At 65.1% G+C, this 23,870-nt stretch overlaps 1 protein-coding gene across 7 annotated transcripts in view; it reads left to right on the top strand.

Moving 5' to 3' along the window:
• The window catches only part of LOC105498298 (agrin), a 36,235-nt gene that overhangs the window by 6,000 nt on the left and 6,365 nt on the right, over positions 1–23,870 (top strand). For 4 of the 7 annotated variants that reach the window (XM_011770310.2, XM_011770307.2, XM_011770308.2 and 1 more), the window contains exons 3-24: positions 9,616–9,663; positions 15,220–15,435; positions 15,663–15,887; positions 15,968–16,192; positions 16,586–16,792; positions 17,892–18,110; positions 18,192–18,386; positions 18,477–18,677; positions 18,763–18,911; positions 18,987–19,092; positions 19,826–19,942; positions 20,024–20,188; positions 20,401–20,544; positions 20,632–20,756; positions 20,828–20,933; positions 21,064–21,402; positions 21,489–21,626; positions 21,995–22,122; positions 22,242–22,356; positions 22,445–22,564; positions 22,679–23,032; positions 23,529–23,721. In XM_011770310.2, the coding sequence (XP_011768612.2) occupies positions 9,616–9,663; positions 15,220–15,435; positions 15,663–15,887; positions 15,968–16,192; positions 16,586–16,792; positions 17,892–18,110; positions 18,192–18,386; positions 18,477–18,677; positions 18,763–18,911; positions 18,987–19,092; positions 19,826–19,942; positions 20,024–20,188; positions 20,401–20,544; positions 20,632–20,756; positions 20,828–20,933; positions 21,064–21,402; positions 21,489–21,626; positions 21,995–22,122; positions 22,242–22,356; positions 22,445–22,564; positions 22,679–23,032; positions 23,529–23,721 (3,835 nt within the window). Of the gene's footprint in view, positions 1–6,182; positions 6,204–8,318; positions 9,049–9,615; positions 9,664–15,219; positions 15,436–15,662; positions 15,888–15,967; positions 16,193–16,585; positions 16,793–17,891; positions 18,111–18,191; positions 18,387–18,476; positions 18,678–18,762; positions 18,912–18,986; positions 19,093–19,825; positions 19,943–20,023; positions 20,189–20,400; positions 20,545–20,631; positions 20,757–20,827; positions 20,934–21,063; positions 21,403–21,488; positions 21,627–21,994; positions 22,123–22,241; positions 22,357–22,444; positions 22,565–22,678; positions 23,033–23,528; positions 23,722–23,870 lie in introns of those variants that run through there. The other 3 variants (XM_011770312.3, XM_071068283.1, XM_011770311.3) reach the window with 3 other exon arrangements.

The raw sequence follows: 23,870 nt of genomic DNA, 5'->3' as shown, positions 1-23,870 counted from the left end.
AACTGTTGGCTTTTTCCAGACCCCACCCCACCCCCTCACTCCCCACCCAGAGAACAGCCCTGGCTCCATTGTTCCTGCAGACTGGAGAGGGAAGGTTGTTCTGGAACTGGGCTCCCTCCCACACTAGCCGCTCTGGTGGGGCCTCTGTGGGTGGCGGTGGGGATGGTACCTGCTGCAGCCTCCAGGCCGAGGTGGGGGAGAAGGAGGTTAGGGCGAGGACAGGTTCCTGTCCCTGCAAGATCAGGAGAGGGAATCATTAACCCCACAGCCTGCAGAAGGCAGGTTGGAGCTCTTCTAGAGAGGGGTGCCCGTGCCTCGGGGCCACAGGTCCGGCCTGAGGTCATTCCAGCCAGGCCCGTGCAGCTTCCTTCCTGAAGGCTTGACTCTGGCCCCCATCACTGCAGGGGAGTGGAAAACAACTGCAGAAGCAGACGCCCCACCCCCAGGGCTTTGCTTCCACCTGTGGGACCCCAGTCCACAGCCCCACCAGCGGCCTGGGTGGGGCAGGAACGGACCCCTCCCTGCAGTCCTAGTTCTGGCACCCCCTCCCCACTTGTACTGGGCTCCCCAGGGCCCCCCGAGGCCCAGCTGCTGGGGCTGCAGATGTAAACACCATGGTGGCCCGCCCACCTGAGGATGGACACCCCGGGGTCCCAGGAGGTACCTCCCCTCACAGATAAGAAAGAGGAAGCTCGGGGTTGAGTGTCGTGCCACGGACAGTCGCCCGCTGGAGGAGGAGGCTCAGTGCCCGAGCACCTCCTGCCTGTGGGGGGCTGCACTGGGGCTCGGAGCAGTCCTGTGTGCCCCCCAGGCTGTGGCAAGATGGTGGCTGGGATCTAGGGGATGAGGCAGTTCTCTACTGGAGCCTCCAGCACAGAGGGAAGCTCCCCAGAAGGGGCCTCTCCCCCCAGCGCAGATCCTGGGAACTTCCTCTGAGGAAGGCCCCCTGCCAGGGGCAGCTCACAGCGGGACCTGGGAAAGGGAGATGGCCCCTCCCAGCCCCCTCCTCCTGCAGTCCCCCCACGGAGCAGAGGCGTGGGAGAAGGGGCGCGCTCTGTCCTACAGGCAGCCGGCTGCTTCCAGCTGTGTGGCCTGCGTGTGTGCACGTGTTTGTGTGTTTGTACACGCGTGTGTGTGCATGTGCCTGCAGCCTCAGATGTACCAGTCTCTGCACTTCAGAATTCTGGCTGGAGCCTCTGCTAGTGGGCCATCGTTCTTGCCACCCTGTGTCCCTGGGCTCAGCCAGGGCCGGTGCTGCAGGTGTGGGGCTGGTGGTGGGTGACCCTGGCCTGTCCTGGGGGCCTTGGGAGCTGGGCTCTGCCTCTGTCATTGTGCACGTGTCTTGCCTCAGCTTGCTGTTGGTTGTCCAGTCTCCTGCCCTCCGTTTGCTGCGTCTAGCGGGCTGCCCCGTGTCTGGCAAAGGGCCCGGGACCTTTTGCAGGTGCTGCCTCTGAGATGACCAGTGTGGTTTCTGAAGGTTTGAGAGGAAGGGGCATGCTGGGTCCCTTGGGGCTGCAGTGAGGACAGGAGAGGGTCCTGGGTCACAGTCCCCTCACATGTCTGCTGAACCTCGAGGCTGACACAGATGCCCACCCCTGCCCAGATGGGGCTCTGTCTGGGGGCGGCAGGGCAGTCTGGGAGTCAGACCAGGCATGGTCAAGTCGGGAGGGGGGCTCTGTCGCTGGCCTGAGCCTCCCTGCCCTGCCCCTTGGCAGCCCACCTTGGCCACCTCGCACTGGGCCCTAGGAGAAGCCCCTGTGTGTCCGCAGGTGGGAGGCTCCCATGCACCCCCTGCTGGAGAAGCGCAAACACAAACACCCGGCCGACGGCGGCCCTGGCGACGATGGCTGGTGGGGAGGGGCTGTGCCCCCTTCTCTTCCCAGAGGAGGGTGGGGTGTGAGCAGGGCTCACCTTGGCCTTCACTGATTTGATCATCAGTACCTTCCCCATTCACACACTCACTGTTGGCACCTCCACAGGGCTTCCCAAGGAAGCCAGGAGTCAGCTGTGCATTGAGGAGTGAAGGTCTGTGCAGGGAACGGTGGGAGAAAGAGGCTGTGGACACGGGCAGGAGAGAGGTCTGGGACGCAGTCGTCAGCTGCCATGACCCCACAGCTGGGAGCAAGCTGATTCCTGCCTCGGAGCTGCCGTCTCCCCTGCTGGCCATTCCCTCTCCTGTGGGGAAACGCTCCCCTGCACCTGGCTGGCAGCACCTGTGAGCACTGACCACTCCATGCCAGCTCTGTTTTCCTTGGTTAGAGCTGGGGGCACTGAGCGCTCGCGTGTGCGTGCATGTGCGGTGTGTGGGCCGACAGAACCCATACTCAGCCCAGCCTTTCCAAAGGAACTGAGCCCCAGCCCCTCTGGGGCCTGCCAATTGCCAGAGAGCCCCAGTGCTCCACCCTCTCCAGGCCCCAACCCTCACCTTCTGAGGGCAGGATAAGTACCTGTGGGTGCCCAACCAGAGTGTGCCTGTATCCACGCAGGAACACGTGTGGGTGTGTGGGGAACATGCCTTCCCATTGTATGGGTGGGGGTTGAGGGACAAAATTAATGTTGCACAAAGATGTGGGACGCCCAGTATCTATTTGGGTAGGTAGGGGCACATTAGTGTCTACACAGGCAGGTGGGGGGGAGGTCATCAGTGTCTATGCAGGCAGGTGGGGGGACATCCAGTATCTATGCAGGCAGATTGGGGGGACGCCCAGTGTCTTTGCAGGCAGGTGGGGGGCCATCAGTGTCTATGCAGGCAGGTGGGGGGCCATCAGTGTCTATGCAGGCAGATTGGGGGGGTCATCAGTGTCTATGCAGGCAGGTGGGGGGTCATCAGTGTCTATGCAGGCAGGTGGGGGGTCATCAGTGTCTATGCAGGCAGGTGGGGGGGTCATCAGTGTCTATGCAGGCAGGTGGGGGGTCATCAGTGTCTATGCAGGCAGGTGGGGGGGGTCATCAGTGTCTATGCAGGCAGGTGGGGGGCCATCAGTGTCTATGCAGGCAGGTGGGGGGGTCATCAGTGTCTATGCAGGCAGATTGGGGGGGTCATCAGTGTCTATGCAGGCAGATGGGGGGGTCATCAGTGTCTATGCAGGCAGGTGGGGGGACGCCAAGTGTCTATGCAGGCAGGTGGGGGGACGCCAAGTGTCTATGCAGGCAGGTGGGGGGCCATCAGTGTCTATGCAGGCAGGTGGGGGGTCATCAGTGTCTATGCAGGCAGATTGGGGGGGTCATCAGTGTCTATGCAGGCAGGTGGGGGGACATCCAGTATCTATGCAGGCAGATTGGGGGGATGCCCAGTGTCTATGCAGGCAGATTGGGGGGTCATCAGTGTCTATGCAGGCAGGTGGGGGGGTCATCAGTGTCTATGCAGGCAGATTGGGGGGGTCATCAGTGTCTATGCAGGCAGGTGGGGGGACGCCAAGTGTCTATGCAGGCAGGTGGGGGGACGCCAAGTGTCTATGCAGGCAGGTAGGGGGTCATCAGTGTCTATGCAGGCAGATTGGGGGGGTCATCAGTGTCTATGCAGGCAGGTGGGGGGACATCCAGTGTCTATGCAGGCAGGTGGGGGGTCATCAGTGTCTATGCAGGCAGGTGGGGGGATGCCCAGTGTCTATGCAGGCAGGTGGGGGGACACCCAGTGTTTATGCAGGCAGGTGGGGGGAGGTCATCAGTGTCTATGCAGGCAGGTGGGGGGACATCCAGTGTCTATGCAGGCAGGTGAGGGGACATCTAGTGTCTATGCAGGCAGGTGGGGCGTCATCAGTGTGTATGCAGGCAGGTGGGGGGACGTCAGTGTCTATGCAGGCAGGTGGGGGGACACCCAGTGTCTATACAGGCAGGTGGGGGGACATTAGTGTCTATGCAGGCAGGTGAGGGGACATCTAGTGTCTATGCAGGCAGGTGGGGGGACATCCAGTGTCTATGCAGGCAGGTGGGCGGTCATCAGTGTGTATGCAGGCAGGTAGGGGGATGTCAGTGTCTACGTAGGCAGGTGGGGGGCCATCAGTGTCTATGCAGGCAGGTGGGGGACGCCCAGTGTCTATGCAGGCAGGTGGGGGGACACCCAGTGTTTATACAGGCAGGTGGGGGGAGGTCATCAGTGTCTATGCAGGCAGGTGGGGGGACATCCAGTGTAGGTGGGGGGATGCCCCAGTGTCTATGCAGGCAGGTGGGGGGACACCCAGTGTTTATGCAGGCAGGGTGGGGGGAGGTCATCAGTGTCTATGCAGGCAGGTGGGAGGACATCCAGTGTCTATGCAGGCAGGTGAGGGGACATCTAGTGTCTATGCAGGCAGGTGGGGGGGTCATCAGTGTGTATGCAGGCAGGTGGGGGGATGTCAGTGTCTATGCAGGCAGGTGGGGGGACATCCAGTATCCAGTATCTATGCAGGCAGGTGGGGGGGGGTCATCAGTGTCTATGCAGGCAGGTGGGGGGACGTCAGTGTCTATGCAGGCAGGTGGGGGGATGCCCAGTGTCTATGCAGATAGGTGGGGGTACGTCAGTGTCTATGCAGGCAGGTGGGGGGGACATCAGTGTCTACGCAGGCAGGTGGGGGGGATATCCAGTGTCTATGCAGGCAGGTGGGGGGCCATCATTGTCTATGCAGGGAGGTGGGGGGATGCCCAGTATCTATGCAGGCAGGTGGAGGGGATGCCCAGTGTCTATGCAGGCAGGTGGGGGGCCATCAGTGTCTATGCAGGCAGGTGGGGGTACGTCAGTGTCTATGCAGGCAGGTGGGGGGATGCCCAGTGTATATGCAGGCAGGTGGGGGTACGTCAGTGTCTATGCAGGCAGGTGGGGGGACATCAGTGTCTACGCAGGCAGGTGGGGGGATATCCAGTGTCTATGCAGGCAGGTGGGGGGGCCATTCATTGTCTATGCCAGGGAGGTGGGGGGATGCCCAGTATCTATGCAGGCAGGTGGAGGGATGCCCAGTGTCTATGCAGGCAGGTGGGGGGCCATCAGTGTCTATGCAGGCAGGTGGGGGTACGTCAGTGTCTATGCAGGCAGGTGGGGGGACATCCAGTGTCTATGCAGGCAGGTGGGGGTACGTCAGTGTCTATGCAGGCAGGTGGGGGGATGCCCAGTGTCTATGCAGGCAGGTGGGGGTACGTCAGTGTCTATGCAGGCAGGTGGGGGTACGTCAGTGTCTATGCAGGCAGCTGGGGGTACGTCAGTGTCTATGCAGGCAGCTGGGGGTACGTCAGTGTCTATGCAGGCAGGTGGGGGTACGTCAGTGTCTATGCAGGCAGGTGGGGGTACGTCAGTGTCTATGCAGGCAGGTGGGGGGATGCCCAGTGTATATGTAGGCAGGTGGGGGTACGTCAGTGTCTATGCAGGCAGGTGGGGGGATGCCCAGTGTCTATGCAGGCAGGTGGGGGGCCATCAGTGTCTATGCAGGCAGGTGGGGGGACATCCACTATCTATGCAGGTGGGGGGAGAAGGGGGACATCCCATGTCTATGCGGGCAGGTGCGGGGGGAGGACTGAGGCTGGGGCTGGAGACAGCAGTGGGGCTGAACGGGGCTGAGGGGGGTCAGGGAGCGGGTGTGGTGCTGGGCAGGCCTGGAATACCCATTGTGTGGCCGTGTGTGTGTGCAGCGCATGGTGCTGTGAGTGTGAGCTCAGGGACCTGGGGGCTCATGCCTGCCTCTTTCCCGAACATGAGCCTGCGTGGGCTGGTCAGAGCTGAATGATTTTGTCTGAAGATCCCAAAATAGCTCATGTCGCCTGAGCTCCCCTCCCTGGCTGGGCCTGGGGCCTCAATGGCCCTTTGTCTTTCTGAAGGCATCTGGGCCTCTGTGGGGGGCTCAGACACTGACTGGGGCTGGGTGGAGCCAGGCCGCCTGCCTGGTTCCCCTTCCCCCTGGGCCAGCCCAAGGGGCCCTAAGCCTCATTCCAGTGTTGGCCTGGGCCAGTCAGGCCCCCCCATGTGACTTTCAGCTTGTTGGGCCCCCTTTGCTGGCAGATCCCAGGGTCTCTGTGGGGGGGCAAACTTCCCAGGCAGTCTTTGAGGTCCCCTCTGCCAGCCTGTACCTGGGGCTCCCCCGCCCCTGCCACATCCTGGTACCTGCATGTCCTCCTCCTGCAGAGCCCACCAAGAGATCCCATGGCTGAAGGTGGTGGCAGCAGGCGGTCTGGCGCGTGACCTGGTAGCACGGCCTGGGTTTGACCCTGGCACTGCCCCTGGGACTCTGAGCTGGGAGGTGAGAAATGGGGAATGTGTGTGAACCACCTGCCTCTGCACAACAAGTCCTGTGCTGGGTTTTCTCATCCCTGGGCCACACCCTGTGCTGGGGAGATAAAAAGTCAGATCCTGCCCAGGGCACCCACAGTCAGCGCTGCTGGGACACTGTCAGCCTGGTGTGGACAGTGCCAAGGTCCAGCGGGGTGGGGGGGGTCGGGGTAGGAGCTCCCCTGAGGAGAGGGTGAGGCCAGCAGGGGTTCGTCTCCAAGTGGTTCCTTTGACAGCTGCTCTGGATGGGACGTGGCTTGCGGTGGGTGAGACCCCTTGGCTGAGTGGATTTTCCTGCAAGGTTTCATTGGAACACCAGGTTCCAGGGCCATAGAGATGTGGAGGCCTCCTGTCTGGGTGACGGGGCGTGGTGCTGGTCCCTGGCTGGGGGGTGGAAAGGAGTCCCAGGAGAGGGAACTGGCAAGACAGGACCTTCCCAGCTAAGGTGGGGTTGGTGGGATTTGGCTGGGGCCCTTGGAAGAGCCTGACCAGGAGGGTGAGACAGGGCACCGGAGGGAAGGAGGCGTTGGGGAGAGTCCAGATGGAGGCCATGGGGTCAAGGGGCCCACAGGCCAGACTGTGGGACTCCAAGAAGGCAGGTGTGGGCAGTGGGTCCTCTGGGGTGGACTGAGGTGAGACCTGGGTGTGACCACGCGGTGGCACTGGTGACTGCTGGCAGCTGTTGTCTGCAGAGTGGTGAGAGTGAGTGTGGCAGATGGCTTGGTCTGCGGTGCTGGAGGGGACTGGCGGAGCAGAAGCGCCCAGGCGCCGGGTCCTTGCTTTCCTGGAGCTGGGGCTTGGGGGATGGGGTAGGTCGTTGCAGGGACAGAGGGGAGGGCAGGGTAATGGGTGCGCAGGGGTCTTTTCCAAAGGCTGCTGGTGGCCAGGGGTGTGCGGGGGACCGAGGTGCCGCCGCCGAGGGATTCTGGCCTCCAGGGTGGACGGACCTGGCCTGGACTCTAGGGGTGGTGCACACACCGGACCAGACGGGCCCCTCGCTGATCCCCGGATCCCCCAACTGGGCAGCGGACAGGGCGAGGGGCGACCTTCGGGGGCGGGTGTGGGGACGCCGGACTACCGCGTCAGGAGTCCCAGATGGGCCGAGACCCCCATCCCCCGCCCCGGGCCTCAGTGACGTCAGGGCCCCGACGTTCCTGGAACTGCCTCTCGGGGGCGTTCCAGGCCCGCAGGCCCGCAGGGAGTCCCCGCCGCAATTTGCATGGGGCTCATTTGCATGACTCCGCCCCGCGCGGGAGTCGGGGGCGCTGGCGACTGGAGGAGCCACTGTCAATCCCCAGGGGAAAGTGGGCGAGGCGATTTCTGGGCCGCTCACCTCACTCCACCCTCCAGCTCGCCCCGCACCTGGGGCCCTCCCCCACCTACGCCCCGCCAGGGTGGGGCCGCGGGCGCAGAAACACTCGCGGGCACACGCACGACGACGCGTACACGCGGGCGCACGCGGCCCCCCGGGCCCCCCTGCGGCGACTCCGATTCACCCCAGCGGGTGCGGGGCGCGGACCCGCCCGGCCCAGCTCCTGCTCCCCAGGCGCTTCCTCCTCCCGCGACCTGCCCCGGCTGTACTCGCCTCCGCTCCAGCACCCGACCCTGCTCCCCCGGCTCAGCCCTACCGCCGACCCCGTGTCGGTCCCAGTTGAACGCCCCCAGCCCCAGCCCCAGCCTCGGCCCAGCCCCAGCTCCCCCATTCCCAGCCCCAGCGCCCCCAGTCCCAGCCCCAGCGCCCCCAGTCCCATCCCCAGCCTCAGCTCCCCCAGCCCCAGTCCCACCCCCGGCCCAGCCCCAGAGCCCCCAGTCCCAGCCCCGGCTCCAGCTTCAGCCTCAGAGCCCCTAGGCCCAGCCCCAGACCCAGCCCCAGTCCCGGCCCCATCCAGGGCCCAGCCCCAGCCCCAACCCCAGCCGAGCGCCCTCAGCTCTGCCGCCGGCCCCGCCTGCCCGGCGTTCCCTTTTGTGCAGCGCTCTCCCGTCCGCGTCGGCCCGATCCTCTGGAACTCCCCGCGGACGCCGGGGTCCCCGGAGGCGGCTTCCTTTGTCTCTGCTCCCGCCCTCCCTCCGCGGCGCCCTCGCCCCTCACTCACCTCCCCAGCCCCGCGAGGACGAGGGGAGCTGGCGGTGCTCGCCCAGTGGCGGGAGCCCGGGAGCCCAGGAGCCGGCGCGGCCTCCGCAGGCGGCGCTTTCTTCTCATTCCCGACGCGGCCGCCCCTCCTGCCTGCCCGCTCCCATCGCCGCTCCCGCCTTTGCCGGGGACAGGAGCTGCCCAGGCTCTCGGCGCCTGGACCCCGCGCACCTGCCGCGCACACCGCCTCTCCGGCCTGCGGGGCTCCGGGAAGACCAAGCGCTGGCGGCCGGCCCGGGGAGGCTGTGGGCAGCAAGGGTGACCGCGGGCTCCCCGTCCCTCCTCCGCCTGCCTCGGAGCCCACATTTGGGATTTCTACTCCGGGAGAATTCTGCACTCCTCCCACGATGAGCCTGGAGGGCTGGAGCCGGGACCTGGCACCCCCAGGGCTGTGACTGGGTGAACTCTGAGGGCACAGCTGCGGTCCGCCGCCCCAGGGGTCCCAGGATGGGGCGAGCAGCCCTGAAGAGGCCAAAGGGCACCCCGTGAGGAGCCCCCACACTCTGAGAGTGGGGCACAGAGCCGGAGCCCCGGGCCATGCCTCCGCTGCCGCTGGCGCGGGACACCCGGCAGCCGCGTGGCGCCTCCCTGCTGGTGCGAGGCTTCATGGTCCCGTGCAACGCCTGCCTGATCCTGCTGGCCACAGCCACGCTCGGCTTCGCGGTGCTGCTGTTCCTCAACAACTGTAGGTGGCCACGGGCGGGGCGCCGCACTGGCCAAGCCCCAACCCGAAGTCCCTGCACATAGAGGCTGGAGGCCGCGGCGCCGCTGGCAGCTTCAGGGGGATGGGATGGGTCACTCTGTGGACCCCTTGGTCCCTGGAGGCCTGTCCTTGGGCTCTCAGTGGGCCTGGCCCTCTCCCAAAGCTGCAGAAACACTTCCTGCGGTAACTGGGGAGGGAGGGGCACCCGGCTACACTGAGAGCCGGCAGCTGGGGTTAAGGTGGGGCTTGCAGTGGACTCTTCCAGGGCAGTGGGGCCTGCCTGCACCCCTGTGGCTGGGGCCCCATCTGATAGGAGTCAGGCCATGACCATTTGGCTGTAGGGGCAGAGAAAAGCAAGGGCCTCTGTCTCAGGCCTCAGCCAGCCCATGGGGCCAGGGCTGGACCCTTCGGCACCCCTGCCTGGATCCCATGGGGAGGGGAGGGAGGTGGGTGGGTGGGCAGGGGTGCCCCTTTCCAGGCTGGGCAAAGGGATGGGACAGGGAGGGGCCTGCTCAGAGGGGCCTAACTTGGGGGTTTGTTTTCTTCCAGATAAACCTGGGATCCACTTTACTCCAGTGCCTCCGACGCCTCCTGATGGTGAGTGGGGCTGAGTTTGGGGGACCTGGATGGGCTGTGGGACGCTTGGGAGTCAAGGGCCATTTGGAGGTGTGCACCCCAGATGTGTGGAGTGTGTCTGGAGTGCGGAGGAGGCTGGACAAGGGCACCTGGGTCTGTCCTGGGAGTCTGCAGCGGTAGGCTGCAGTGGGAACTCGCAGTCTGGAGGCCCCGGCCTGGTGGCACTGGAGCACGACTCACTTCTCTGGGCCTCAGCCCCCTCAGCCTCAAAATTGGAAACAAGTCCTGGGACCCACGGGTGGTGAGGAGATGTCAGATGTGTGGGGTGGAGCCAGAGTCTGGTCAGGGGGCTCCGCTCCATTGTCCTTCCTTCTCCCTGTTGAGCAAGGGGTGGGGCTGGACAGAGGCTGGAAGTGGACAGGAGGTCAGAGGGGAGGCTGGGCTGGGGGAGGGCCCTGGCCTGATCAGTGACAGCTATCTGGGGAGGGGCCTGGAAGGCCGCAGTCTGTGCCTGGGACTCTGCAGGCTGTCATGGGGGGGGCACAAGTGATGGAGGGGCGGGCTGACCTTGTTGATCTGCTTTGTGAGGTGGAGCCTGTCCTCCTGGGGATGCTGCTGGTGTTTGGGCTACTGTCATCGGGGTGTATGAGGGGAAGAGAGGAAGCGGTCAGTGCCGCAGGGGAGCACGGACAGGAGGGCTGGTGACACCCTTGCCAAACCTGGGGTCCTCTCCAGCAGGTGGGGAGGGAGCACCCAGGTTTTCTCTCAGCACCTGCCCCATCAGTGGGTCTCACTTGCGTTCAGTCGCGTGTGCAGGACTGTCTGTGTCAGCACCTGCCCCATCAGTGGGTCTCACTTGCGTTCAGTCGCGTGTGCAGGACTGTCTGTGTCAGCACCTGCCCCATCAGTGGGTCTCACTTGCGTTCAGTCGCGTGTGCAGGACTGTCTGTGTCAGCACCTGCCCCATCAGTGGGTCTCACTTGTGTTCAGTCGCGTGTGCAGGACTGTCTGTGCAAGGGCTGCGCTGTGAGGCCTTCCTGATCAGGACACGGGGTGGGGAGGATGACCTGGGGAAATCCTGAGGTGACCTGAGGACAGGGCCTTGGGCTGCATAGATTGTCTGGGCCACTTTCCAGGTCTTGGGAGTGGGGGATGATGGCTGGAGGAGGTGGCCTGGCCTGGGCAGGGGGCCCTGTGATACCCACCTGTGCTGAGTGGGGGCAGGGGTGGGGGCAGCTTGGGGTTCTCAGTGGTCTGCAAGATAGGGTGGGGTCTTTCCTGGGAGTGTGGAGTTTGGGCACCTGGGAACCAGAGCTGGACTGAAGAGCATGAGATGGAGGCACTCTGCTTCCTCAGCCGCCGGCCAGGCTGGCGTGGCCTGTAGTCAGCTGTGCTTTGCTCCTGAAGCCGCGTACCAGCAAGTGGGCAGCGGTTCTTCCACACTGAGCTACTCAACTCCTGGTCCCAGAGACTCTGGGCTGGGGCAGCGCTGGGCCTGGGGTGAGGAGCTGGGCAGTGGGAATGGGGAATGGTGGCTGTGCAAACCAGTCCTACCCCTGGGTTCTAGCACTGCAGCCTGTCTGTTGGCCCCCAGCCCCTGATGGCCCTCCAACCCCCGCCCCCCAGAACGTTCCTGCGAGATCCCAAAGGCTCCTCAGAGTGCCAGACTCCTCTTGGACTGTGGGGAGAGGAGACCGGTCTGCATGGCCAAGGTGACTGAGGCCTCTGAGGGGCTCCTCCCAGTGGGGTTGCTGTCCCCCTTCTTGAGACTCAGGAGCCCTGTGGGACAGGGCAGCACAGCACCATGGGCGGTTTGTGACCTGAGGCATTTGACAGGACATGGGCTGGGAGAGCAGGTAGGTGAGCAGCTGGCTTGTGCTAGAAGACCCTCTCCCTCCTGGTAGCCCCAGGACTGGGGGCAGGAGGGTATGAACTCAGAGAAGGACCCGAGTCTTGCAGGAAGGGTCCTGAACCCTCCCAGTGGGCTGTGTCCTGGGGAGGAGACAGGTCTGTGCTGGTGGCTGGGGCTGGGCAGGGCCAGGGCAAGAACTGAGTTTCCACCACCTGTGAGCCACAGGCCTGGAGCCATCTGGATTTAAAGATATGCTCCGGTGGGAGGTCCCCTCTCTTAGCATCCTCAGCCTCCTCTCCTGACACCCAGAAGGCTGGGAGTGTCTCCTTTTCTTTACATACTGCTCCCTGCACCCAGCCACAGCCCGCCCTGCCACACAGTCAGTGGCGTGGAGGGCTCCACGCCAAGGCCATCGTGACCCACGTGCTACCTCACTGCCGTCATAGTTACGGGCCGTAGCTCACAGCAGGGCTGGGGCATCCTCTCCATCCCCCAGCCTACCCAGGACCAGGAAGGGAGTTAAATATACCCACTCCTATAAAAAGCACTGCCGCCTCCAGCATTACACATGGTGGGGGGACCCGTCACGCTGCGGGAGAGTGGGTGGGGAGGCCGAGTAGCCGGGGAGGGGCTCCTGCAGGAGGCGGAGCTAGGACAGACGTGGCAGGACCCCCAAAAATGACCCATCGGGAACACAGGGCTCACAGGGGCCTAGGTGTGTCACCTGCATCTATGAGGGGCCATGTGGGCAGGTGACCGGACCACGGATGCATCTGAGCCCAGCGCTGGCATTTCTAGCAATGTGGCCTTGTCAGGCGGCCTCAGCTATGTCTCACCTTCCTCCTGCCAGCTGGCTGGGGAGACGAGTGGCCTGACGTCTCGGGGTTTGCTGCTGCGATGCTCTGTGCCTGGTGGGTAGATGCGTGTGTGCCGTCACCACGTGCACCTGTCTTCAGGTGATCTCGTGTGGAGCCTCTGTGATCCCCTAGGCCTGTGGGGAAGCAAGTAGTTGTGAGGTGGACTCAGCACAGTGATGGGAGCTGCCCCCCACCTAAGCCTGCAGTGTGAGTGGAGAATGGGGTGTGGGGCTTCCCGGAGGTGGTGATTCCTGAGCTCACTCTTGAGAGGCAGCTGTGTTTCCAGCCTGGATGGGGATAGGAGGGAGGGACCAGCACTGTGACCTTTAAACTCTGGGCTGGATGGCAGTGTCACACCATCAGATGCTGTGAGGGAGATCCACCCCCACTCCACAGCTGGGGCCATATCGCAAGAGGAGCAGACTCTGTGAGGCCCTGGAGGCAGAGGGGTAGGGGCCAGAACCTGACCCTGCACACCAGACGGGGATGGGGGCCCAGTGCTCAGCCCGGCTTCAAGGTCCCCCCCAGGTACCCAGAGTCTCTCCACTGCCCTGCCACATTGGTCCAGCAGCTGGTCGCTCAGAGCCTGTCCCTAAGGTATCTCTGGGCTCCCACCCCAGAGCCTGCTCTCCGTGCACCTCCATGCCCAGCCCGGCTCATCCTCGTGAGCTGCCATCATCACCTTCTTCCCCGAGACTCTGTCTTGGGACGCAGCAGGACTGACCTCGGGCTGGACTATGGAGGGAGCTGCAGGTCCTGGTGGATGAGGAGCCATCCAGGAACAGTGCCCTTGGCCGTGGTGTCGGAGCCTTGGGAGAGGTCTGGCTGGGCCAAGGTGACCAGAAGGGGAGAAAGGCTCAGGAACCCAGGTGTAGGGAGGTGACTGGGTCCTTGACTGTGGGGATGGGACCTGGGGGGAACCATTAGTCCACAGGTCCAGCTGAAGCGCAGGAGAACAGCTGGTCGGGCATCGGCAGGTGCCTGTTGGATTTGGACTGGGAGTCCCAGGGCCTTGGACATGGCAGGGCCAAAGGGAGAGGGAGGTGCTGAGGGGAAGGAAGGGGAGCCAGAAGGGAAGTGAAGGGGCGCCAGAAGGGAAGTGAAGGGGCCAGGGGTGCATGTGGTTTGAGTTTGGTTTGAGCCGGGACGGTGGGAGGCCAGTGGTGATGGCAGCCCTCATGACTGTACTTATGATGGCAGCAGACGGGCCACAGAGTGCTGTGTGCTGGGCACCCTCTAAGCTTTGCAGATACTGGCCCATTTAACCCCACAATCCTGGGAGGTAGGTCCTATTGCTCCTATTCACAGAAGGGGACACTGAGGCCCAGGCAGGTGAGAACCTGCCCACAGTCCCACAGTGGGTAATGTAGAACTCAGTAGCCTGGCTGCAGGACCTGAGGTGGGGGAGCAGCAGAAGAGGGGTGGCAGCACAGCCAAGGTTTGGGGAGGAGGACAGGGATGGGGGGTGGGGAGCATGGGTAGGTTGCAAGGATGGCAGGCTGATGGCCCTCACTCAGCCTTCTGGGGTGGGGGCAGGGACACCCAGACAGAGAGTGCCAGAGCCTGGGGTGGGCTGTTGCCGTGGCAACAGCTGGCTCCAGCTCCCGGTGCACCCACCCTCCTTGGAGACCGGGGTGGGGGGGTTTCCTCCTGCCCCATTTCGAGAGCCTGCTGGGAAGTGATGGGTGGTAGCCACCCCTCTGACATGACTTATTAATGATAATTGGACCCAATTAAACATTTATTAAATCCAGACAGCTGCAGCCCCTAATGGGCCCTTCCCTGATCCTGGGTGGGCCATGCTGGGGGGTGGGGGTGCTCAGGATGGGCTGCCGCAGGGGCTCTGGGTTTTAATGTGCCTGAGGCAGCTTTGTTGGCCACGTTGAGGTCTGGTGATGGGATGTGTGCCAGGCGCTGTGGTCTGCAACAATAAGAACTAAAATGAGCAACAGTTCCTGCACCTCCCCAAGAAGGAAGATCACTTTGACAGAGAGTGAGGGGATTGGAGGATGCAGGGGTGAGGTGGGGGGCAAGGGGGACGCCCAGGGAAGAGGGAGCGTGTGGGTGTCCCAGGGATCCCAGGGAGCGATGGGAGGCTGCAGAAGGGCACAGGCCTGCCGCGGGTCGGGGGCTGGCCAGGAAGAATAGGAGATTAAAGTAGAGGCGAAGGCCAGGAATTTGCGCTTCTCCAGGGAAGCTGGGGAAGAGTTGGGGAGAGGGAGGCCGCTGGAAGAAGATCCCCCACCCATCTTGGGTGCAGGGAGCAGTCAGGGAGGCGCCAGAGGTGGGTCAGAGCTGTGACCTGGCCTCACACCCCGCCCCCGTGGGGCCGTCAGGCGCGACCCAGGCAGGAGGCGGCAGGGCTCAGGTGTGCTGGACGCTGCAGCAGCGCGGGAAGGGGCTCCCCGGGCTCCATGGGGTGAATCGGTGAGGTGCTCCGGTGCGGATGTGTAAGGGGCCCCTGAGCAGAACTGGGGCCTGGACCGATTGTGCCCGAGTTGGTTTCCAGGCGACTCTGCTTTTCGCTGGGGGCGCACCAGGTGGGTGGGAAGTGGGTGCTCGTCCGTCGCAGAAACAGTCAGGTGCCCCCTGCAGGAGACGCCCCTCTCCGCGGCTGCAGGGGCGGGGTGGGGGAGAATGTTCCCCCCTGGAGAGGCCCGGGGCTAGCGGGAACCCTCGGCGGGCGGGATCTGCGAGGGGCAGGGCCGGTCCTTTGAGCGCATGCACGCGTGTCCGTGTCCATGGTGAACCCCCGATGTGGCGCAGGGGGGTGAAGGCGCGGGCCGCGAGCACGGCAAGGTCTCGCGGGCGTGTGGACGTGGGTACTGGCGCCCCGGCACCCTGAGCCTTCTCCCCCACCCGCCCCAGCGTGCCGGGGAATGCTGTGCGGCTTCGGCGCCGTGTGCGAGCCCAACGCGGAGGGGCCGGGCCGGGCGTCCTGCGTCTGCAAGAAGGGCCCGTGCCCCAGCGTGGTGGCGCCGGTGTGTGGCTCAGACGCCTCCACCTACAGCAACGAATGCGAGCTGCAGCGGGCGCAGTGCAGCCAGCAACGCCGCATCCGCCTGCTCAGCCGCGGGCCGTGCGGTGAGCGGGGCGGGGGTGGGGCGGGGAGGGGGCGGGGCGGGGCGGGGCTGGGAGGGGCCATGGCGATGTGGGGGCGGGGCCTGTGGCAGCGTCGGGGCCGGCGGGAAGGAGCGGGGCTGGGCGGGGCCGGGGGGGCGTAGCGGGTCGGAGAGGGCGGGGCGGGGAGGGGAGGGGCGGGGCGGGGCGGGGCGGGGGCGGCTCGTCTGACCGGCAAGCCCTGCCCGCAGGCTCGCGGGACCCCTGCTCCAACGTGACTTGCAGCTTCGGCAGTACCTGTGCGCGCTCGGCCGACGGGCTGACGGCCTCGTGCCTGTGCCCCGCGACCTGTCGTGGCGCCCCCGAGGGGACCGTGTGCGGCAGCGACGGCGCCGACTACCCCGGCGAGTGCCAGCTCCTGCGCCGCGCCTGCGCCCGCCAGGAGAACGTCTTCAAGAAGTTCGACGGCCCCTGTGGTGAGCGCGGCGGCGGGCGCACGGCTCGACCTCTGTGGGCGCGCGGCGACAGCGTCCTGACTCCTGCCCTCGACCCCCAGACCCCTGCCAGGGCGCCCTCCCTGACCCGAGCCGCAGCTGCCGCGTGAACCCGCGCACGCGGCGCCCTGAGATGCTCCTACGGCCCGAGAGCTGTCCTGCCCGGCGGGCGCCAGTGTGTGGGGACGACGGAGTCACCTACGAAAACGACTGCGTCATGGGCAGATCGGGGGCCGCCCGGGGTCTCCTCCTGCAGAAAGTGCGCTCTGGCCAGTGCCAGAGTCGAGGTGGGTGGCTCCCCCAGGGAGGGCTCCGGCCAGTGCCAGGATCGAGGTGGGTGGCTCCCCTGAGGGAGGGCTCCGGCCAGTGCCAGGATCGAGGTGGGTGGCTCCCCAAGGGGAGGGCTCCGGCCAGTGCCAGGATCGAGGTGGGTGGCTCCCCTGAGGGAGGGCTCCGGCCAGTGCCAGGATCAAGGTGGGTGGCTCCCCTGAGGGAGGGCTCCGGCCAGTGCCAGGATCCAGGTGGGTGGCTCCCTAGGGGGAGGGCTCCGGTCAGTGCCAGCCTTCAGGTGGGTGGCTCCCCCCTGGGAGGGCCACCTGCTCCCCTGCTCCCTGCACATCCCAGGGCAGGGATGGAGGGTGCTCCAGCTTCTCCATGATCCCCTCACCCCTGCACCCTAGACCAGTGCCCGGAGCCCTGCCGCTTCAATGCTGTGTGCCTGTCCCGCCGTGGCCGTCCCCGCTGCTCCTGTGACCGTGTCACCTGTGACGGGGCCTACAGGCCCGTGTGTGCCCAGGACGGGCACACGTATGACAGTGATTGCTGGCGCCAGCAGGCTGAGTGCCAGCAGCAGCGTGCCATCCCCAGCAAGCACCAGGGCCCGTGTGGTGAGCGCCCCGGGGTGGAGGCCAGGCGGGGTGGGCTGTTCCTGCGTCAGTTCCTGCCTGGACATCACATGCCATCTTCATCCATCATGCTCCTCTTGGGGTCCTGGGAGTGGGCCGGTCCCTCTGGGAAGGCTCTGGGGAGGGTGGAGGCTGTGTGTGTGGAGGGTATCTGGACACCTGGGGGCTGGTGAGGCAGAGGCAGGGCCTTGTGTGGGCTCCCTGGTCCCTGCCCTCAGCCATGCCCTCCCCGGGAGTCCTCTGGCCTGTCCGCGTCTCCCCACTCTGTAAGCACAGACTGCTGGGGTGGGCAGGCTGGACGCGACACCAGGGTCCTCACTCTTGGGACATGGGCAGCCCTTTTGGAGTCAGTGTCAGGACTTGAAGAGCCAGGGGGAGGCAGTGGCCATCGTATCCCGGCGGGCATGGCTGCCATGGCTCTGCCTGCCTGTGTTCGTCTTGGTCAGTTCGCCCATCTTCTGGTCTTTCTCTCTGCGTCTGTCTCTTCTCCTTGGTCTCTCCTTCCCTGTCGGCTCCGCCTCTTGTGTCTTCCAGCCTGACCTGCTGGCAGGATGAGGTGCCGTGCCTGCCCGCCGGGAGCCCGCAGCCCGAGGTCTGCCCCCGTGCGGCGGGGGGGGGCTTGCTGCTGCCTGGCCTTGTGGTCCTCAGAGCAAGTGGACAGACACCTCCTCCCCCGTGCAGCCCTGGGCGTGACTAGGGGTGCAGGCTCCTCCTACCCACAGAGAGCCCCCCACATGCATGGGTGTCCTGGGGATGCTGGTGGTCCCCTGGGGGTCCGTGGCCTGGGCAGGCTGGGGAAGCTTGGCCCCTCCATAGCCCGCTGTGGACAGTCAGGAAGCCCTGAGCTTGGGGGCAGCTCCGCCCACGGCCACTGGGGACTCCTGGTGTATGTCCCGCTCGCCTCTGCTGCGTGTCTGTCCCTTTCTCTGCCGTGTCTGCCGTGCATCTGGCCCTTCTCCTGTGTTCTCTCTTCCTCCACCATCCCCTCCCTGGGAGAGGGACTGCTGCGTGGGGCTGGGGGCTTTGCCTGCAGCTGGCGGGGGGTGCTTGTGGGCCCACTGAGCACCTGTGTCCTCCCCAGGCCAGGCCCCGTCCCCGTGCCTCGGGGTGCAGTGTGCATTTGGGGCAACGTGTGCTGTGAAGAACGGGCAGGCGGCGTGTGAATGCCGGCAGGCGTGCTCCAGCCTCTACGATCCTGTGTGCGGCAGCGACGGCGTCACATACGGCAGCACGTGCGAGCTGGAGGCCACGGCCTGCACCCTCGGGCGGGAGATCCGGGTGGCGCGCAAAGGACCCTGTGGTCAGTGGCGGACGAGGGGTCTGGTGGAGGTCGGGGAGAGGGAGGTTCCTGGTCGCCATGGTGATGGAGCCCCCTCTCCAGACCCCTGCGGGCAGTGCCGCTTTGGAGCCCTGTGTGAGGCCGAGACCGGGCGCTGCGTGTGCCCCTCTGAATGCGTGGCTTTGGCCCAGCCCGTGTGTGGCTCCGATGGGCACACGTACCCCAGCGAGTGCATGCTGCATGTGCACGCCTGCACACACCAGATCAGCCTGCACGTGGCCTCGACTGGACCCTGCGGTGAGTGAGGCCGTGGGGCTGGGCGGGCCGGGGTCCTGTGCCTCCCTCAGCCTGGGCCTGCCGACCCCTGCCTGGCTCTGTCTCCTGCAGAGACCTGTGGAGATGCCGTGTGTGCTTTTGGGGCTGTGTGCTCGGCGGGGCAGTGTGTGTGTCCCCGGTGTGAGCACCCCCCGCCCGGCCCCGTGTGTGGCAGTGACGGTGTCACCTATGGCAGTGCCTGCGAGCTACGGGAAGCCGCCTGCCGGCAGCAGACACAGATCGAGGAGGCCCGGGCAGGGCCATGCGAGCAGGGTAGGCCGGGGACAGCTGGCGAGAACTGCTGGGCTCCGGCCTTGGACAAGAAGCCCTTGGGTGACTCGGCCCCCCTTCCCCGCAGCTGAGTGTGGCTCCGGAGGCTCTGGCTCTGGGGAGGACGGTGATTGTGAGCAGGAGCTGTGCCGGCAGCGTGGTGGCATCTGGGACGAGGACTCGGAGGACGGGCCGTGTGTCTGTGACTTCAGCTGCCAGAGTGTCCTGGGCGGCCCGGTGAGCCCTGCGCCCCTGGTCTCGGCGGGCGGCGAGGACGTGGCTGCAGCCGCTCACACTGACACCACCCTCTAGGTGTGCGGCTCAGATGGGGTCACCTACAGCACCGAGTGTGAGCTGAAGAAGGCCAGGTGTGAGTCACGGCAAGAGCTATCTGTAGCGGCACAGGGAGCCTGCCGAGGTGAGCCGGCCCCACGCTGGGTCTTGTGCACAGGCACGCCGGCCTCTGGGTGTCCGCGTCGGGCATGTGGGCGTGCCTGTGTGCCGTGGTGGGCCCCCGTGGACGTGTGGTGTTGTAAGTGGGCGGTGTCCAGTGTTGGTGCATGTGCACATTTGTGCTGCTGCGTGTGTGGGCGTGTGTCCATCCGTCGTGGGCGTGCACCAGGCCAGGCCTCAGTGCTGGAAGGCAGCATGAACCATGTGAGGCGCCACCCAGTGGGCAGTCTCTGGATATATCCATCCAGTCAGTGTATCACATTAATTAGGTAAAAGTTGTGCCCAGTGTGTGTGATGCACGTGCACAGATGTGTGTCTGCAGGGAGACGTTAACCGTACGGTTTGGAGGAATGTGGGTGAGAATACATGCTGACGTCTTCACACATTTCTCGGTTTGCAAGGACACTCGTCTGCGTGTGCACAGAGCTGTGTGTCCTTGATCTTTGGGTGCTCTGTGTGTTATGTGTTCCTGGACCTGCATTCACAGACATGTCCTTGTGTACGATGTGGGAGCCTCACCTGTGTCCTCAGCCCCAGGCTCCAGGGCTCCTCTGGGAGCTGGGATCAGGAGGGCTGAGTGGTGATGGTGGGGGTAGGTGGAGGCAGAGTGGCTGGGCCCACGGTGGGTGTCCAGCACCTGGATGACCCATGAAATGGGTCTGAGTCATGAAATCTGAGTCCCATACCCTTCCCTGTAGGCCCCACCTTCGCTCCACTGCTGCCCGTGGCCCCCTCACACTGTGCCCAGATGCCCTATGGCTGCTGCCAGGACAATATCACTGCAGCCCGGGGCGTGGGCCTGGCTGGCTGTCCCAGTGAGTACCTGAGCTCAGCTCTGACCTCGGGCCTGGTGCGGCTGTGCGGCCACGTGACCTTGTCCTGCCCTGACCTTGCAGGTGCCTGCCAGTGCAACCCCCATGGCTCCTACGGTGGCACCTGTGACCCAGTCACAGGCCAGTGCTCCTGCCGCCCAGGTGTGGGGGGCCTCAGGTGTGATCGCTGTGAGCCTGGCTTCTGGAACTTTCGAGGCATCGTCACCGATGGCCGGAGTGGCTGTACACGTGAGTGACAGCGCCCAGGACTGGCCACCGGCTGTGCCCTCCTACCTGTCCACCCCTGTCACTGTGCCCCTTCGCACCTGCCCAGACCCTGGCCTGACCCACACCTGGGCGGCTGGGGGCTCGGCAGGGCCAGGGTTGGGGACCAGGTTCGGGAGGAGGTGGGGAAGCCTGTCCAGCTGCAGACATCAGATTCCTCCCCGATTTCCCCCAAGCCTGCAGCTGTGATCCCCAGGGCGCCGTGCGGGATGATTGTGAGCAGATGACTGGGCTGTGCTCCTGTAAGCCCGGGGTGGCTGGACCCAAGTGCGGGCAGTGTCCAGATGGCCGTGCCCTGGGCCCCGCGGGCTGTGAAGCTGGTGAGTGAGGGCCAGCACTACCCTGGGGCTTCATGGTGTGGGGTGGGGCCACCCGAGCCACAGGGGTTTCCCGTGCCTGTGCCCCAGATGCTTCTGCGCCTACAACCTGTGCGGAGATGCGCTGTGAATTCGGTGCACTGTGCGTGGAGGAGTCTGGCTCAGCCCACTGTGTCTGCCCAATGCTCACCTGTCCAGAGGCCAATGTTACCAAGGTATGGGGTGTGGAATGTGAAGGGGAGTGGGGGGGAGGCCTTGCCCTGAGCACCCTTATTCTCTACCCCAGGTCTGTGGGTCAGATGGAGTCACGTACGGCAATGAGTGTCAGCTGAAGACCATCGCCTGCCGCCAGGGCCTGCAAATCTCCATCCAGAGCCTGGGCCCGTGCCAGGGTGAGGCCTGACGGCCACTGCCCCAGAACTGACCAGGAAGGCCTGACGCTGCCCTAAATCCAGCCCTACCTGCCTTGAGCCACCTGACCCTGTCCCAACCAGTCCCCCGCCAACCTCCCTCTCCTTGCAGAGGCTGTTGCTCCCAGCACTCACCCGACATCTGCCTCCGTGACTGTGACCAGCCCAGGGCTCCTTCCCAGCCAGGCACTGCCGACTCCCCCTGGTGCCCCACCCCCAGCTCCCAGCAGTACCGCACACAGCCAGACCACCCCTCTGCACTCATCACAACCTCGGACCACCGCCAGCATCCCCAGGACCACTGTGTGGCCCGTGCTGACCGTACCCCCCACGGCACCCTCCCCTGCACCCAGCCTGGTGGCGTCTGCCTTTGGTGAATCTGGCAGCGCTGATGGAAGTGGTGATGAGGAACTGAGCGGGGACCAGGAGGCCAGTGGGGGTGGCTCTGGGGGTAAGCAGGGATCAAGGACTTGGGGTGGGCGGGCAGGCACAGAGAGGTTCCGCCCCAGAGCCTGGGCTCAGAGCATGTCTCCCCAGGGCTCGAGCCCTTCGAGGGCAGCAGCGTGGCAACCCCTGGGCCACCCATCGAGAGGGCTTCCTGCTACAACTCCCCTTTGGGCTGCTGCTCTGATGGGAAGACGCCCTCGCTGGACGCAGAGGGCTCCAACTGCCCTGGTGAGTGGACGGCTGGGCGAGGGGAGTGTGAGGACCAGCCTGGGCTCGGCCGGGGTGCTGCCCCCTCGCCTGGGCAGCAGGTCAGTGCCAGGGTTATGGTCTTGGGACTCGGCCCCCTCAAACACGTGCGTGCCCGGGACCCCACTCCTAACCCGTCTCTCTCGTTGCAAGCCGGCGTGGCACACTGCTCTGAGGAGTCTGCCTGGTAACCGACACCAGCCCCACCCTGGGGTCCCCACTAACCTCATGACCATCTGACTAACATCCACCTTCCCGTGCGCCCGTGTAGCTTGCTGCTGGGGCCTGTGCCCGGGCCAGCCTGGATCCAGGCAGATGCCAGGCAGGGCCTCACTGCACCTCCCCCACAGCCACCAAGGTGTTCCAGGGCGTCCTGGAGCTGGAGGGCGTCGAGGGCCAGGAGCTGTTCTACACGCCTGAGATGGCGGACCCCAAGTCAGAGCTGTTCGGGGAGACAGCCAGGAGTATTGAGAGCACCGTAAGATGGGGGGCACAGCCCCCGCCCAGCCACTGGCCCTCCTCCCCAGATACCCAGAGCAGCACCAGGGCAGCCCGGCTTGGGCGGCCCCCCAAGTCCTTGCCTACCCCCTGCCACAGCTGGACGACCTCTTCCGGAATTCAGACGTCAAGAAGGATTTTCGGAGTGTCCGCTTGCGGGACCTGGGGCCCGGCAAATCCGTCCGCGCCATTGTGGATGTGCACTTTGACCCCAGTGAGACCCCCACCCCGGACCCTTCCTGGGAGGCAGTGGGTGGGGAATGCCTGGGGCTCTGCCATGCTCAGAGCTCGCTCCTCCCTAGCCACAGCCTTCAGGGCACCCGACGTGGCCCGGGCCCTGCTCCGGCAGATCCAGGTGTCCAGGCGCCGGTCCTTGGGGGTGAGGCGGCCACTGCAGGAGCATGTGCGATTTATGGACTTTGGTGAGCGCCAGGCTGCGTGCCACGGCTTGCCTGACCCTCCTCTGCCCATGCCCACACCCCCACCCCTTCCTGGCCCTGCTCCCAGGAAACCCTCACAGCTCCCTGTGCTGGCAGACTGGTTTCCTGCGTTTTTCACGGGAGTCACGTCAGGAGCCATTGCTGCCGTCGCCACGGCCAGAGCCACCACGGCGTCCCGCCTGCCGTCCTCTGCTGTGACCCCTCGGACCCTGCACCCCAGTCACACAAGCCAGCCTGTTGCCAAGACCACGGCAGCCCCCACCACACGTCGGCCCCCCACCACTGCCCCCAGCCGTGTGCCCGGACGTCGGCCCCTAGCCCCCCAGCAACCTCCAAAGCCCTGTGACTCTCAGCCCTGCTTCCACGGGGGCACCTGCCAGCACCAGGTCTCTGGTGGGGGCTTTACCTGCAGCTGCCCAGCAGGCAGGGGAGGCGCCACCTGTGAGAAGGGTAAGGACGTCCACTGCAGGGGAGGACAGGGAGGCAGCAGGGTTGGGGCAAGGATTGAGGGTGGGGCTAAGCCACCATCAGGCTTTCAGTTGGGGGCAGGCTTAAGGGGGGGTTCCGGCCAAGCGAAGTGGCTCACACCTGTAATCCCAGCACTCTGGGAGGCCGAGGCAGGCAGATCACCTGAGGTTGGGAGTTTGAGACCAGCCTGACCAACAGGGAGAAACCTTGTCTCTACTAAAAATACAAAATTAGCTGGGCATGGTGGCGGGCGCCTGTAATCCGAGCTACTCGTGAGGCTGAGGCAGGAGAATCGCTTGAACCCGGGAAGCGGGGGTTGCGGTGAGCCAGGATAGCACCATTGCACTCCAGCCGGGGCAAAAAAAGCGAAACTCTGTCTCAAAAAACAAAAACAAAAAATGCGGGGAGGCGGTTTCAGGGATAAAAGTGGGGAATCCTCGGAGCTTTTCCAGCTGGCCTTCCCGGTTGCCCTTTGCAGCGCTTGGTGCCCCTGTGCCGGCCTTCGAGGGCCGCTCCTTCCTGGCCTTCCCCACCCTACGCGCCTACCACACTCTGCGCCTGGCGCTAGAATTCCGGGCGCTGGAGCTTCAGGGGCTGCTGCTGTACAATGGTAACGCCAGGGGCAAGGACTTCCTGGCCTTGGCACTGCTGGATGGCCGCGTGCAGCTCAGGTGGGCGGGGAGGGGGCGGGGCCGGGGCAGCTCAGGGGGCGGGGCGGGGCAGCTCAGGTGGGCGGGGGAGTGGGCGTGGCCGGAGTAGCGCAGGGGGCGGGGCCGGGGTAGCTCAGGGGGCAGGGCGGGGGGCGGGGCCGGGCGACGGT

Source organism: Macaca nemestrina, chromosome 1 (genome assembly GCF_043159975.1).
Source record: "Macaca nemestrina isolate mMacNem1 chromosome 1, mMacNem.hap1, whole genome shotgun sequence".
Classification (NCBI taxonomy): Eukaryota; Metazoa; Chordata; class Mammalia; order Primates; family Cercopithecidae; genus Macaca; species Macaca nemestrina.
Note: the sequence above shows the minus strand (reverse complement) of the source record. Positions and strands in the feature narration are given on the sequence as shown.